This window comes from Thamnophis elegans, chromosome 6 (assembly GCF_009769535.1).
Source record: "Thamnophis elegans isolate rThaEle1 chromosome 6, rThaEle1.pri, whole genome shotgun sequence".
In the NCBI taxonomy this organism is placed as follows: Eukaryota; Metazoa; Chordata; class Lepidosauria; order Squamata; family Colubridae; genus Thamnophis; species Thamnophis elegans.
In genome coordinates this window covers 77,761,489-77,778,776 of record NC_045546.1, presented here as the reverse complement: position 1 = coordinate 77,778,776, position 17,288 = coordinate 77,761,489, and the positions used below count along the sequence as shown (strand labels likewise).

Sequence of the window (17,288 nt, the reverse complement as noted above, 5' to 3'; positions counted from 1 at the left end):
CACAACGACAGTGTTTCTAAACTAACATCATTCAATATACATACTGAGCAGAATAATGCAAATACAATAATTAATCATCTTGCCATGCCTGGCTTTTATCAAGGAACTCAAGGCAATGTAAAATAAGCCTAGGGTTTCAATGTTATAAAATGAACTGGTGTCCACAAATTATAATGCTAAATTTACAACATAAAGCTGTGTCTCTAAAATAGAAAAAGGTAAAGATTTAAAATTATTCCAAAGATGTACCCATAAACCAAATTTTCTTTTGGAAATATATGCATGTTCCATCAGATACTGATTGTTTCTAATCTACAGTAATTGTTTTCATAGTACAAACAAAACTACAGCATTCGCTGGTTTGTTATATGCTTTGATTGTTACCTCCCAAGCCTTTCATGGTTTAGGATAGGGGCACCTCTCTATAGTATCTGCCCACTTAGACAGGTGGCTTACTCATTTGCTCCACTATCATTTTTTGGAATTATGCAAGTGGGCCTTTTCAAATGCTGTTCCTGTTTTAAGGAAAAGCATTTCAAATGTCTAAATGGAGGCCTCCCTTCTGCTCAAAAAAATCCATTAAATCCTGGCTAATTCATCAGGTCTTGGGTGCATAATAGTATGCATTCCCTCTAGGAAAAGAAGGTATCTTTTACTTGATTCCTATTGAATGAATAAAGATTTCCGGTGCTATATATTTCTATATATTATTGTTGTTGTTGTTATAAATTAGGGGTGATTTAATCTGTACCATTTGTTTTAATATAATTTACAAGGGTTGCAATTATACCATATCCGTCAAAGTTGGTTTCATTCACTGTGGTTTTATAAGACCAGTTACATAAATTCATACATAAATGCTCTGTATTAAATTTCCAGTGCAACCCACTACCAGATTATCTATTTTCTAGAACATGCATTAGAAGTCTATAAATAAAAAAATTATAAATATCATTTTTAAGGAACGTTTATAAGTGAAATTGTATGTGTAAGTCTGTTTAAGTTCAAATTTATTCACATAAATTCCAATTCCTATATTATGTTCAGTTCTTGCTATGTGTAAGTCTGTTTAAGTTCAAATTTATTCACATACTTCCAATTCCTATATTATGTTCAGTTACAAATAATACGCTGTTCTTGCTATTTATTTCCCTGCTCTCATATGGAAATAATGAGATTTATTATTACTCTCTTTCTCTATTTCTTATACAAAATTATATTCTCTTATAGAATGCTGAAATAAATGAGAAAATAAAAATATTTTATAACTAAAAATATAAGTTATCTTAAAAAAGAATAAATTTATGAACCAAATGCTTCTAGAATTAAATTAGTAAAGAACATGGTGTACCAGTGATAATATTTGAAACGAGGTCTCCAGTTTGGTGTTCGGAGAAGAGTTTGAAGTGCACAGGCCAAGTTCACAAACAGATAGCACATAAGGAAAAACCTAGGGGGGGGGGGAAAACATGTTTATAATTTAAATGAATGGCACTATTCACTCAAGACATGAGAACAGAGATAGAAGAGGACAAGGTTACAGATAGAAATTGCAATCTTAAAAGATTTCTGATGGTATAAAAACCAGGTCCAGACAATTTTTGTAATTTAGTGATGAGGCATGTGATTTGTTGCCTTTCTGCCGTTTCAAAAAAAGCAAAGGTTCCTTTCAGATTAATGCACTAAAACACTAAACACTAAAACTGAATTTTGAGGTATTAAAAAAGAGACAAGACTTTCCAGTGTGTGAGTCCATATTACACTTCACAACATTAAATAAAAGGGCAATTGTTCCATAATATACTATAATGCCTATCCCAATTTTGTGTTTTGTGAGTTTGATGCTCACTAGTGAAAGAAAGTAAAAGGCTGGTAATGGAGAAACAAATAACATATTTATCCACCAGATTTTTAACATCTTTATCAGTAAGAGAGACAGGAAACTTCTTCCTGAATCTAATTCTGTGGGGAAAGTCTAAACCAGGGGTGGTCAACCTTTTTATACCTACTGCCCACTTTTGTATCTCTGTTGCAGAGGTGGATCCCTACCAGTTCGCACCTATTCGGTAGAACCGGTTCATCAAATCTACTGAACCAGTTAGAAGAGGTTCCACCAGTGGACCCGGAAAGCAGGCCACACCTACAGAAGAGGTTCCAAACTTTTTTGAAACCCACCACTGGTCCTTGGATATGATTATTCTACACTATCATGCTCATATTTATAAAACTCAGTGCCTCTGTGAAAGGTAAGGATGACTACTGCGTTTGTGGTGCAATCAGAACATTGCGTGTGTTGAAGTTGTTTTAACGCAAACCAAAGATGCCTTTTAAAAAACAAGTTTACATCATATTCTTATGCATGCCAGTGCTGTGTGTGAGGTAATTTAAGGTGGTTCTGACAAGTGTCGCCGGCATCTTCATATCCGGTCACATGGGCGGCAAGCCACTCCCATCTGGTCACATGGGCAGCAAACCACTCCCACAAAGGAGGCCCCACCCACAGAGTAGGTTCGAACAATTTTTGAAACCCACCACTGCTTTGTTAGTAGTGAAATGTTCTAACCGCCCACCAGTTTCACAGTAATGGTGATTTATAAAGTAGGGAAGTAACTTTACTTTATAAAGCACAGTTACAGCAAACCCCTACCGCCCACCATGAAAGCTGGTACGCCCACTAGTAGGCGGTAGGGACCAGGTTGATTACCACTGGTCTAAACAGACACACACAACCTTGTCATGTCACCTTTAAAGGAGAAATATTCTCCTTCTCCATGGCCACTGTAAACAGGAAGCCTACAGTACATTTTTTGGTGTGGTCCCCCTATTGTGGGGTTACAAATGTGCTGCAACTTCAGGCCATGCAGAAAGACTGAAAATGTACACAATGAGTACTTGGTAGTGTAGTACTACCATCCAGATTCAAAGGGCAAAAAAAAAAAAAAATGACCAGGAGATTTGTGAGCACAGACCTAGCATTAAACACGTGTCTTTCTTTCATATAAGCACTTATCCCAACAATTTTGGCTCTGTGCCATGTTATTGGCTGCAGATGGGGAATGTTTGATTGAATGAGTGCTCGGTCAGTAGTCCCAGGCAGAGAACAAGGTGCAGTTTCTCTTACTTTCTCAGAGGAGTACTCTCAAATCCTCACCAGTGTATATATTGTTACAAATGCAGGTAAGAAATTGTGTTAAATTTGCAGGAGAAATTCTCAATCCATCTTTCAGGTTCTCTTTTCCCCAATCTGCCTACCCAATTGTTACTGTCTGATATTGTCTTTGATATAAAATTATTATGTATCTTTTGGTGAAACTAAAACATCACACTATCTCTCTTGCATCTGTTATTTCAGTAGTCTTCTTTTTATTGGATTGGATTGGATTATTATTTGTATGCCACCCTTTTCCCTGGGGGGATTCAGGGCGGCTCACAATCAAAAGGGAGGGGGGGACAGACTTTTACATATAAGACAGTACATGATTAAAACGCAACATTCATACCATTCGGGCGGGTTACAATCTTTAGCCCCAGGCCTGATGGAATAGCTAGATTCTAAGGGCTGTGCAGAAGGTCTGGAGGGTGGTGAGGGTACGAAGCTCCACGGGGAGATTGTTCCATTGGGTCGGGGCTACCACCGAGAAGGCTCTCCTCCGCGTGGTGGCCAGTCGGCATTGGCCAGCGGATGGAACTCGGAGGAGGCCTAAACGATGAGATCTAATGGGTCGTGTGGAGGTGATCGGCAGTAGGCGGTCTCTCAAGTACCCAGATCCACTACCATGAAGGGCTTTATAGGTGGCAAGTAGCACCTTGAAGCGTATCCGGAGATCGACAGGTAGCCAGCGCAGCTCGCGGAGGATAGGTGTTACGTGGGTGAAGCGAGGTGCACCCACAATCGCTCGCGCGGCTGCATTCTGGACTAGCTGAAGTCGCCGAATACTCCTCAAGGGCAGCCCCATGTAGAGCACATTGCAGTACTCCAGCCTAGAGGTCACAAGGGCCCGAGTGACTGTTGTGAGAGCCTCCTGGCTCAGGTAGGGGCGCAACTGGTGCACCAGGTGAACCTGGGCAAATGCCCCCCTGGTCACAGCTGACAAATGGTGTTCGAAAGAAAGAATATATTATGTAAGAATGTCTCCTTAAAATATTTTATTTTGGCTAGTATTCTTCAGTCTTAGCTTTCGGGTTTTATTAAAAGTAATTCTATTCCTTCCTTTTAAAGTTGTTCTATTAATTTTGTCTTTTGGATATTGTCTCTGGAACCCCTTATGGCTTGATACCCAACTTTGCTGGAGTGCTTCCCAAAAATAAGACTGCCATTTTTAAGTGATTTTAAGTTAAGTTGCAAGACAAATATGTTAAAAATCTACAAAGACATACGTACATGGAGAGTATTGGAGCCACACTATCCAGAGAAGCAATAAGAATTCCAATCTCACAGATAAATGCAGTAAGGAGCAAAGCCCATGTAGGTTCTCCATTGGCTTTTCCATGACCAAACACCTTAAAAAAAAAACATAATTGTGTTGACTGAAAAGGTACAATATACTCAGTTCAAATTAATTATCAACCGCAGTAGATTATCTGCTATAATTTTTGAAAGTCACAAATCTGAAGCAGCTTAGTTCAAAACAAGTACCATATTTTTCACTCCATAAGACGCGCTCTCCCCCCCCCCCCGGTACCCGCCAAAAGTAGGTGGAAATGTTTCAGCATCTTATGGAGCGAATATTGCGTCCTTTGGTGAACAGCGGCCAGGCCGTAGCGCAGCAGGGGGTCCTTTTACAGTGTTGAACTCCCCCTCTTCTGTCTTTGTCATTGCCTGCTTCTTCTGTCTCTATTCCGCAGTGCAGGAGTCAATTTGCAGAACTGGCACGTGAGAGGGGACACCTATCTGCGGACCTCTTAGGCTCCGTCTGGTTTTGTTCCCCCTTCTCTAAACCTAGGTGCGTCTTATGGTCAGGTGCATCTTATAGTGCGAAAAATACAGTGTATATTTCAAGCTTAGATTGGCAAACCATCTTTGGAATACAGGTAGATTTAAAATGGCAAATGGGACTCAAAATTTCCATTGCTAAATGATGGCTATTCATGTAACCCCAGTTAGCATGATCAACTCCCTGCCAGCTTCCCAAAACCAAGCCAGCAAAAAAGCAATCAGGAAATTGCAAATCAACGCAGTCAGCAATAGCAGTTAGACATATATCGCTTCATAGGGCTTTCAGCCCTCTCTAAGCGGTTTACAGAGTCAGCATATTGCCCCCACAGTCTGGGTCCTCATTTCACCCACCTCGGAAGGATGGAAGGCTGAGTCAACCTTGAGCCAGTGAGATTAGAACCGCTGAACTGCAGATAACAGTCAGCTGAAGCAAGCAGATATGTGGCTGCTGCCAAAGGGATGCGCAAAGGGGCAAGTGAGGCTCAGGACAAAGTGCATGTGCAAGGGAGGGACACTAAGCATGGGGGGAGATGTTCAAAAGTGTGGTATGGAGAGGTATGCAGGAGTGTGTGAAGGAGGTGTGGCAAGGCTCAAGGGTTGAAAGGGAGGTGTATATAGTGAACTCAGGTAAGAGGCACAAATGGCTAGCAAAAGCGAGCACTAAAACATGCAGGTAATAAAGAAAATGTGGCAGAGAGGAGACAGATCTTTGGATGGTAAGTGAGTCTGGCATGGCAGGATGGGAGGGGGATGCTATTGTGGGGAGCGGGGGACAGGGGTAGGCAGGGTGAATGTTGTATGTGAATGCATCTGCGGTCATTTCGCAAGGATGAACAATTGCTGTGGTGTTGCAACATTCGTAATTTTGGGACTATGTCGTAAATACTTGGGTGTTATCCTGCAACTTTGAATAGTCATTAAGCAAACTGTCATAACTCGAGGATTACCTGTATTATTATCACAGAATATTTTGAAGATATAAAGTAATTTGATTGACTTGCTTACTATGTTATATGAAAGTCAATGAGGTTGTAAACTATTATCTTATCATGAGGACTTAAACCAGTTTTGGGTTCTTCAGTAGTCCAGGTATTTTTTAAACTTCGTGATATTATATATCTCTAAGGCTAAAGTAATTTGTATCAATTCCCCAGTAAATAACCAAATAGAAGTGCTGTGGTTGGTGGATGAGGTTGACTGACTGTCAGATTTAGAGGCTTGTCAATCTTCAGAGAATCCATTTCCTGCTTCCTCCATGGACTTGCCTGGGCAAAACTGCAGGAATTTGGGGCTTTGCTTCCCCCTCAAAGCCTTGTCGACATGGTTCTATGCTTTCCAAACAACTGCAACTTCTCTCCGGGGGTCTCACATTCCCACACTTGGATAATTTTTGCAGAGAGTTAGGTTCAGAGAGTATAAAGGAGACACATGTATGGCCCTAACAGATTAGAGCGCCAAGATTTGGGCTGCAAAATTCTGGACATTTATTAGATTGCCCAAAGAGCTACTAAAAACTAATTTTCAGTGAAGTTGTCCAGATTTCTGTGGCTAATAAATCTAATCAACATAGAATAAATGTCAAACTAGGTTTATAGGTGCTTACAATAACCTCTGTTCTACTGAACATAGTCAATAAACTGCAGGGGCAGCTCAGTCCTGTAGATCAATCTTGTAATTGCAATTTTACAACAGGAAGTCAGAAATTCCCTTTCACTAAATTTGATCCCTGTTATCATGAGCCTGAAAATTTCCCTTCGGTGTCTTATCCCTTAAGCATAAAAAACAGATAATATGATTCATTTTAATGACACATATTTGATTTGCCTTGGTCTTTCCTCTGCCCCCCCCCCCCTAATTTTATCATTACTTCTTCGCTTGTCTTGAATTACTCCTGTGTGGCTGTGGCTGGCATAGACTATGACCTAATCAATGTACATACATTCTGATGGTGATGTGATGAAAAGAATACCCTAATACAGACATGACAGCAGCAACTGTTACTGCAGTTATAGTTAGCAAGCAGCAGCAAAAGACTTATTGTACTATCCCCTGCTTTATTTAGCCCAGCTGAATTGCTCTGTAAGCCAGAGCAGGGGAAATGAGGTCAAATCGGCTTGTAAGGATTGCTACTCTGAACAGATAACCATCAGTTAATTCTTTAGCGCGATCTATGTAAGTAATATATATATCTTCTGGTTCCTGGCCCCATCTCCTCTCCACCAGTGCTGTGCAGATGACTGTCATCAGGAAAAGAAAAAAATGTAAAAGGAAAAAGGCTGAGCTAGGTGCTGCCAGAGTCGCAGTGGATGACTCTGCTTAGTGCTTAACTGTTTAAAAAAGCCTCTAAAAAAGCGCCCTCTACAGGAGGAGACGGGAGAGCCGCGTGCCTCATTTAGTCTGACTTTATGATCACTCGAGCAGAGTTAAGCAAGGGTTAAAAGCAGTGATGTGCGGTGAGGTTTATGACTGGTGAGGCAGTCCTCTCCCCCAACATCAGAAAGTGCTTTAGACAGTGGGATGTCGGGGGAAGAGGACTGCCTCACCAGCCATAAACCTCACCGCACGTCACTGCTCTCCACCCACTTAATCTAAAGGAGTTCAGTTGTGCTTCTCGGCAGCAAGAAGTGACACGACCAATGGCCCGCTTAACACAGTAGCCACCATATGTTCCATTTGAAATTCCAATTCATACTGAATAGAAATATGACGTTCTTTAGAATATAGAGATTAAGCAAAGCCAAATTGAAGAGGGTGCTCTGCTTCCCAAGGAAGAGGTAGACTATGAAGGTGTGTGTGTGTGTGTGTGTGAAGTTTATTGATTGATGTAGGATTTAAATGAGGGGTGGGGGGTGTGAGGGAGAAAAGTGGGATGGAAATCCAAGATTTTCTTGCAACCGTAGGCTTTTGTGGCTCTTCTCTTTTGATATCATATGATCCAGTAATCTCGACCTGATATCATGATATATTGGATTTTCTCTTGCATCATAAGGCTTAAATGTCCTTTTTCTCTTACAGGCTATGACTGCCTTAGAAACCTCTCAATCAATCTAGTTACCACCATCTGCACAAATTGAGCAAAACGGTTCACCGACAAATGCACGCTCGACAAAAGCGCACCGACGAAACTGCAGTGAGAAAACCGCGAGGTTGAAATTGCACTGACAAATGCGTGCAGAAGCCCATCGACAACAGCACGCCGACAAAAGCACGCCTTCAACAAACAACTAATAACAACCTAATAACCCTAACCCTAATCTTAACTTAAATTGCGCTTTTGTGGACGCAGTTTTGTTGGCGCATTGTTGTGGGCACTTTTATGACATCGCGGTGTTCTCACCGCGGTTTCATTGGCGCGCTTTTGTCATGCGTGCATTTTTTCGGGTCACAGAGCAAAACTACAGTTAAATAAATGAATAAAATACCCTCCAAATGGATTCTTTTTATGGCAAGGATGTAAAAATAGTTTAAAAAAAATAAACAAAACACAGAAATTCACCTGAAGAAATGGAACAATGCCATCTCTTGCAATTGCCTGCAGTAGCCGGGGGGCACCAGTGAGACTCTGAAGACCAGCACCACATGTGGAAAAGAATGAACCAATTACAATAACCCATGGAGAGGGCCATGCCAACGTACCAATCACTAGGTTTCCATTAACTGCTTGTCCAAATCTTGTGGGAAAGAACACATGCAACATTAAACAAACAAGGAGAGCTAAATAAAAATATACACATAAAATCGCTAACTCAATTTAAAAAAACGCCTTTCAGAAAAATTTAGAGGTGTGGGCATACACACATTTCTTACGATGAACCAAAAAGGACATCTGTTTTCCCCCCATAAAAGCTGCTTTTGAGTTCTCTAGTATTTTACTTTCTCATTCCACACATTCATTCAGTTAAAATATTATATCTTAATTTTAAATGCATAGATTTTAAAAAGAACTGGAGAAAAGGTCTTTCTACATACTTGTCTCTCAAAACCACCCCTTCTATGCAGGCTCCAAAAAGAATTATGCAGGAAAGATCTGTAAAATATGATTCAAGGAACTTTAAAGCAAAGAAAATGGAGAGAAGTTCTTTAATACTCTGTGTACACCAGGATTATTGTACGTTTTGAAGAAAACAGTAATTGTGTTGAGAAAGAGTTGTATATTTAATTAATTCTATCACAAAAATTCGCACTCTATTGTTTTCACACTTAACATAAAATAAAATGTGCAAGAAAAGCCCTTTTCCACATAACCTTTCAAAACTATATTATTTATAATGTGCTAATATAGTTATTTCTTATAATATCACAATATACAGTAAATCCTTCTAGTGTAGATCTAGTATGTATTTAATGTAACTTTAATTAGTATTATGTTACATTTCATTGATTTTTCCTTATGAGACAAAGTATGCATGCCAAATAATAACTTTATTCATTCCTATTCCCAGAGAGGTAAATGATTTCAACTCATAGTCTGGTTAACTCTAATTTTAAATTTTTACATAAATAAAAATCTGAAACTTAAATGAAACATTTAGAATTTTGCAAAAACTAGAATTTGCTGTAATATACAGTATTAGTTATTTGCTTTGGAGTATATACAGTACAGATGGCTAACTATATTCTAGTATATGTACTAAATACAGAAATGAAGTTCTGATGTTCTTGAAATTGCATAAAAAAGATACAGATAAATGATGTTGTTGAGATGGCTAAAATTGTTCCGGTTGGAATAGATTTTTGAGCATCCCGAAGATCTCCAGACCGATTTGAACCTGCCATAATACCTAAACAGAAAGGCAAAGTAATCCATTAAAAATGTCATTAAGGAACACAGCAACCTACTTAGTTCATCATTTGGGCTGAATTTACTAAAAATTTAAGTGTTTATATAAGCAGCAACAAACTAAGCTTAACCCACATTCATTCAGAAAATTAGACAATGACCAATTATGATTTAAAACAAATTTCAGAAAATGGGAAAGATTTGGGAAAGTAGAAGGAAAATAATTATTTTTCAAAATGTAGAAGGGTATTGAGGCAGAAAAATGTGTGTTCTATTCTTCCTCATTGGTCAGTTGGTTTATTTATTTATTGGATTTATACGGCCCATTCACTCTCAGTGACTCTAGAGGCTTACGAACAATAAATATCCCAATATAAAAAGAATAAAATCAATAATCCCGCAATTGTGTTTGTTTTGCTTATGAATAGGCCATCTGTGTGGCATTTTCTCTCTGTAAAAATAGAATTTAGCTACTTAATTGACCCCTAAATTATTTTCTATTTATACACATCCATATTTTGTAAGATTATGTGCTTATTGATTATAACAGATGACTATAAAACAAAGAAATCACATAGTCTTAATCGAAAGCAGATGCAAAAAGTCCCACAAAATAGAATTTAGAACTCAGGAAATTATGTCATTTTATAAATGTAAGTTGGATTGCTTGGAACTGCAAGCAGAATGAAGGTCTACTTCAGTGGTTCCCAAACTTGGCAACTTTAAGACTTGTGGACTTCAACTCCCAGAGCTCTGCTGGCTGGAGAATTCTGGGAGTTGAAGTCCACAAGTCTTAAAGTTGCCAAGTTTGGGAACCACTGGTCTACTTAATACCACCTAACAGAATAATCCATTTGCTGAAATCCACTGGATAGAAACAATTTTACTTGTTTACTGTTAGATGACTACAAATTCCTTATATCTCTTATATTAAAATTGCCACCAAATATTCAAGCACGTATCCTCTTATTAACCTTAACAGCTGGCCAATAGGAATATTTTTTCAGTGGGAGTATTTGTTTACCATGAAGCATGATTAATTTCTGAATAATATGCACACATATGCCAAGGGCTGAAACTGAAATCTACCTTAATTTGCCATGAACAATGATATATAAGAAGATAGTGCAAGAGTTCAAATTTTCCATTACTGGATGGAGATGTTTCAGACAATTTATTGTTAAGAATGTGTAACCGTGATGACTATATGAGATTTCAACAGTATCTTTTACATGAAGGGAACACATTCAGATACCCTCTTTCATTTACTCAGGGATATCAAAAGAACACAGAGGCTGCATTTTAAGGCACAAACGCTGACAAATTTCCAATTTAATTTCTACTTTGGCATAAAGCATGATCAGATATTTTCTACGTCATTACTAAGTTTCATGTTTCCTTTTTAATTAGATTATATTTCAAATCAGGGACACCAAAATTGAAGACAGTGGAAAAGAACTTGGAGACATTAGTGAACAGATTATTGTGCTAAACAGCAAAGTTTTTTTCAGGAATTACCTCAGGTGAATTTAAAACAAGTAGAATTTTTTCAGTGATTCAATATGTATGCCAATTTCTAGAATCTGTTTTGCCTATATGAAATTATGAGATATGGAACAAACCTACTCCATGGACATAAGACAGTTATTAACAATGCTATCACATTCTTGTTCTGTACTGCTTGAGAAGTGCAGGTGACATGGAATGAATAAGTGAATTACTTGAACAAGATAGTATAATATAGAGATCAGGTCTATTCCTCAGAGTCTTCTGTAAAATTCCAAAAGATTTCTTGGCAAAAAGTAAAAAAAAAAAAAAAAAGTTAGCTTAAGCAAAAGAGAGTTTAAAATTGTTGATACAGAAGTACTCCGAAAATACGAAAGGTCTTTTTGGATGCTAGGGCAAAATAATGCTGTCCCTTTAGGGGGATTTAAGCATTATTAGGGACCGGTGATGTGTGGTGAGGTTTATGGCTGGTGAGGCAAAAAGAAAGAAAGCGGCTTTTGCCCGCCCCGCCTCTATGTTGGACATAGCGGCAAGGCGGGCAAAAAGAAAGAAAGTGGCTCTTGCCCGCCCCGCCTCGACCCATAGAAAGAAAGCTGGCGGGCTGCCCTCCCTGCCTCTCCTACCTCATTCCCTTTCTTCTCAAACTCTCTCAAATTGAGTTTGAGTGAAGAAACAAGCAAACACACACACACACACACAAATTACTTACAATTACTTACAAATTACATTCATTTTGAATCCCCCCCCCTTCCTCCAACCCACATACCTTTTCCAGCTGTTTCACAATCACAGAGGATTTCAACTCTGCTCTTGCCTGCCATCATGAAAATGTAAAAATATAAAAGGGAAAAGGCAAGAGCTGCTGAGGTCAGGCTGGGTTAGCTGCTGCCAGAGTCCCCAATGGATGACTCTGCTTAACTGTTTAAAAAAGCCTCTAAAAAAAACCGCCCTCTACAGGAGGAGGCGAGAGAACCACGTGCCTCATCTACATAAGGAATTTTTTGGCTTTTAACCCTTGCTTAACTCTGCTCGAGTGGTCATAAAGTCAGACTAAATGAGGCACATGGTTCTCCTGCCTCCTCCTGTAGAGGGCACTTTTTAGAGGCTTTTTTACACAGTTAAGCACTAAGCAGAGTCATCCACTGTGACTCTGGCAGCAACTAGCTCAGCCTGACCTCAGCTCTTGCCTTTTTCCTTTTACATTTTTTTTCTTTTCATGATGACAGTGGTGAGGCTCTGCCTCCCCTGACTGCACGTCACTGTTAGGGACTTCTCAGCAGGAGCTTCCTGTTAAATTTACCTCAGCTTTCTGGAGCTGAATGATAAAAGAAATTAATACGGGCTTGGCTGGGGTTTAAATTCTAGAGATACCAGTCTCCAAGGACAGGTGAGGAACTCTTCTGTATCAGGATCTTCCTTTGAGAAAATCAGTATTTCAAGCAACAGAGTTTGTGACAATATGCAGCAAGGAAAAAATGCAGCTGAAGAAAATAAATCTTTTTTAATTGAAGGAATATGGAGGGGAAATTCTTCCTTTTCAATTACACTATTTCATTTTAGGTATTATTTTGCAAAAAAAAGGAAACATTTTGCTACTAAAAATCTATATTTAGGAGCAAAGCACAGCAAAAACTCTACTTGTTTGAGAGATAGGGTGTGTATATATTGTAGATTGTAAACTATTACAGGGGGAAGGCTATTACAAATAAGCCATACACTCTTTAAAGTAATAAAGAGATGGCCAAATTGCTTACTATAAAAAATAAGAGCTGAGGTAGTGCAGTGGTTAGGGTGCAGTACTGCAGGCCGCTTCAGCTGACTGTTATCTGCAGTTCAGCGGTTCTAATCTCACCAGCTCAGGGTTGACTCAGCCTTCCATCCTTCCGAGGTGGGTAAAATGAGGACCCGGATTGTTGTTGGGGGCAATATGCTGACTCTGTAAACCGCTTAGAGAGGGCTGAAAGCCCTATGAAGCGGTATATAAGTCTAACTGCTATTGCTATTGCTAGATAAGAAAAACATGGGGAGAAGTGGAAAGTAATTCAGCAAAATTTATTGTGACTCCCAATTTCAAAAAACTTATTTATTTATCATGTTTAAGAACCATCCCTCCCTCAGAGACAGAGTTTTGGTGAAAGTCCTTATGTGTTGAAGTTATTGCCACACTGAATTATTGGGCAGTGAAGGAGACAAAAATAAAAAAAAAATCAGCTAACCAGGATCTGAATGAGCATATTGACCTGAAATATGTCAAAACGATTTGGTTGCATGCAAATGTGTTTACTGGCGTGGTAAGAGTTTGTGCTGTCAATGAAGAAACTGTTCTTCTCCCCCACCAGTATTTGTGTTACTCAAAGTTGTATATAGAAGTTGTACACAGGGGAGACCTACACAAAGAGTGTGTTTGATTACTGCCTTTTCCAGCCTAGTAAAAATAGATATGAGGTCGAGGGCTGCTTTCCTTGAATCCAAACACAAACTGAATAATTTCTGCTTGGTCTCTTAATGTTTCATTCTTGATGCTAACATTAATTCAAGGTTCTACTACAGCTGTTTCAGGAGAAATGGATTATTTGGTTGAGTATTTTTGAAATTTGAGTATTTGAAAATTTATTTATAGGCCGCCCTTTTCCCTGGGGGGACTCAGGGCGGCTTACAACTCAAAGGGAGGGGGATACAAACAATAACACATAAGGACAATACATAATTAAAAATAGAACACAACATTCATACCATTCGGGTGGGGGGTGTGTTACATTCTTTAACCCCAGGCCTGACGGGATAGCCAGATTTTAAGGGCTGTGCGGAAGGTCTGGAGGGTGGTGAGGGTTCGAATCTCCACGGGGAGATCGTAGTTGCCAGTCGACATTGACTGGCAGATGGAACTCGGAGGAGGCCTAATCTATGTGATCTAATGGGTCGCGAAGAGGTGATTGGCAGGAGGCGGTCTCTCAAGTACAGTACAGTATTGATTTAACATGCTTAGTAAGCAGGCTATGTAGATGGGGGAGCCTATTTCTCTTGGAAATCACCTTTAATATCCATTTCTGTTGTTTTCCTTGCAAATAAGCTCATTGGGTATGAAATGTGAAAGTACAATAATATCATATCCACTGATCCACTGTCATGGGTACTGTATTCTTCAATTTGGCACTTTTAAAGTGTTCATAAAAATGCATCAGTAGTCATAATTTCCAACTTTATCCCAAAAGTGCTTTTTTTTTCCAAAAGGCAATTAGGCTTTTTTTCCTTGAAGATGTTTTGCTTCTCATCCCAAAGGCTTCTTCAGTTCTGATTGATTTTGTCAGGTCCCAAAAGGAGAAAAGACATGTGGGGATTCTTCCAAGCAGAATTCCTTATTGATCCACACTTACAAGCAGACTCTTGACAAACTGAACCGCTCTGCTATTTACATCAAGCATGTTGTCAGGCCTGCAATTCTATTCCTTTTAGAATTTTGGCCTGCCACACTTTCTCTTATTTCATTATGCTGTTTCATTAGTATAGTCGATGGGAGGGTGGAATAGACAGGAGTAGGATTGTGGAATGTATTGTTTTCATTCTTTACTAGAAGCCAAGGTCATCCTTTGTCTCTGTACTTTTACACCTGACCAGAAGCAGCTGGGTGTGGATGCCAGCATGGAAGAAGAAGATTGGACCATGTGATGGATTGTGGGTGTGGGGACAAGATCATGAACTTTTAACTGGGTGGGATTCTAATGTCATTTCCAATATTGGGATTCCATAGCATAATGCCAAGATGTCTGATTTATTAAATTGGAACTTTAAGGATAGTTTTGCCTTGGTCTCTGATTTAATTCTACACGATACTTGGAACGCTGACACATATTCTCTGAGAACTATTAGGGAGGGGTTGTCCTCACAATCTTTTTCTCACATAAAATATCTGGACTAAGCTACCTTTTATTCCTCTGAATGCACTCCTTCTTTCCTGGGAATTGAGCCTGCTACATTCCATCACCAATTATCTATACTGCCATTTATTCTTACATTTGTCATTGTGTGAGGTTAGGACCCTGAAATGCAGCTCAACAAAATTTTATATAAATAATTTATAGTAACATTACGTTGGATGTAGCCGACTGAAACTGTGGGAAAAATATCATGTATAGCTAGGACAAATCAAAACGAAACATAAAGCAGCTGAACATATGCAAAAAATAAATTTTCTTACAGGAGGCAGAAAGGATGAAGCAATACCTGTTACGGAAGGAAAATAAATTCCCACTAGCATGGTGAAATAAGTCATGATATCTGTATAAATGTAATAGACTTCTTCATCTTTTTCTTCTTCTAAAACAGGAACTGAATCAAGATCCTGTTTTTCCACAATTGTTCCTTTGTCTGAATAGCTGCTCCACAAATTATCTGCCATGGGAAAAAACCACAACATTTTGTTCACTCACAACCATTTTTAAAAATAAAAATATATAAACCTGATGCAAAAATCTTTAAACTTATTCTAAGTGCGCATTCTGTTCCAAACTTACCAATTAGAAAGCTTTCTCTATTTCTGGGGGGGGGGGGGAAAATATTTACTTCATAAAAATGATATGTTGGATGTAGCCGACTGAAACTGTGGGAAAAATATCATGTATAGCTAGGACAAATCAAAAAGAGCCGAGGTGGCACAGTGGTTAGGGTGCAGTACTGCAGGCCCCTTCCGCTGACTGTTATCTGCAGTTCAGAGGTTCTAATCTCACCGGCTCAAGGTTGACTCAGCCTTCCATCCTTCCGAGGTGGGTGAAATGAGGACCCAGACTGTGGGGGGCGATATGCTGACTCTGTAAACCGCTTAGAGAGGGCTGAAAGCCCTATGAAGCGGTATATAAGTCTAACTGCTATTGCTATTGCTAAAACGGAAACGTAAAGCAGCTGAACAGATGAAAAAAAAATCAATCAGGAATTCAAAGTTAAATGGACAGAGAAAAGGGGTTAAACAAAGGCTGCCATTTGTTTTGGGGGTCCATTAAATTAAGGAACTATTTGAATTGACCATATTGACAAAATTATAATCAGATGAAAATCACTAGTTCAAAAAAAAATTTAATTCCCCAAATCATTGCCACTAAAATTCCAGACTCACCAAGTAAGACTCGACTTTTAATTCCAGGAATACCTTGGATTTCAGTGACATTATTTAACTGAAAATATTCATCACAAGTAGCATTTAAGTTGGGATTATTGCCACAAAACCATCTCCACAATTGGGTAGTTACTGTCATGTTGTTTGTTTCAATATATTTAGCACATGGAAAATCCTTATCTTTTGCTAAGGTACGGTTTCCGAGAAGACATATGCTAGAAAATATAATTAAACAAATAATTTAAAAGGCACATTTTATTATTAAAAATACAAATTAAAGACAATACATCTTAAACTGTTTTGTTGACATCTATATCCTACTTCTAGCTTATACTAACAGCTCTAATCATAAAGGAAATAGTCTACAATAAACTTAAATTACTTTTTATTAATGTCATGTGGCATCAAAATATTTTGAAAAGAGTGCTATTGGAATTTTTTTTTTTTTTAAAGAAGCAATGGGAACGAGAGAAAGGGGTTGGGAATGAAGTAACTTCTGGAATTGTTGCTGTTTTATTTTAAATGGCTGTAATGTAGACAAAAAGGATATATAAATGTTCATAGAGAGCCAATTTGGTGTAATGGTAAGCAACAAGGCAAGAAATCTGACGCCTCTAAATCAGGGGTAGTCAACCTTTTTATACCTACCGCCCACTTTTGTATCTCAGTAGTAAAATTTTCTAACTGCCCACCGGTTCCACAGTAATGGTGATTTAGAAAGTAGGGCAGTAACTTTACTTTATCAAATTTATAAAGCAGAGTTACAGCAAACCCCTACCGCCCACCATGAAAGCTGGAACGCCCACTAGTGGGCAGTATGGACCAGGTTGACTACCACTGTTCTAAATTCTAATCCCAATTTAGGCACAAAGGCTGCTAGATAGATTTCAGCCATTTCCCTCTCTCTCTCTTAACCCTAGGAAACAGGCAATGGCAAACCACTTCAGAAAATCTTGTCA

At 38.8% G+C, this 17,288-nt stretch overlaps 1 protein-coding gene across 2 annotated transcripts in view; it reads right to left on the bottom strand.

Moving 5' to 3' along the window:
* SLC12A7 (solute carrier family 12 member 7) overlaps positions 1–17,288 on the bottom strand; it is a 122,629-nt gene that overhangs the window by 39,971 nt on the left and 65,370 nt on the right. For both annotated transcript variants that reach the window (XM_032219905.1, XM_032219906.1), the window contains exons 8-14: positions 16,330–16,544; positions 15,444–15,611; positions 9,619–9,717; positions 8,906–8,963; positions 8,433–8,607; positions 4,382–4,500; positions 1,352–1,450 (exon numbers count right to left, since the gene is read on the bottom strand). In XM_032219905.1, coding sequence (XP_032075796.1) covers positions 1,352–1,450; positions 4,382–4,500; positions 8,433–8,607; positions 8,906–8,963; positions 9,619–9,717; positions 15,444–15,611; positions 16,330–16,544 — 933 coding nt within the window. The remainder of the gene's footprint in view (positions 1–1,351; positions 1,451–4,381; positions 4,501–8,432; positions 8,608–8,905; positions 8,964–9,618; positions 9,718–15,443; positions 15,612–16,329; positions 16,545–17,288) is intronic.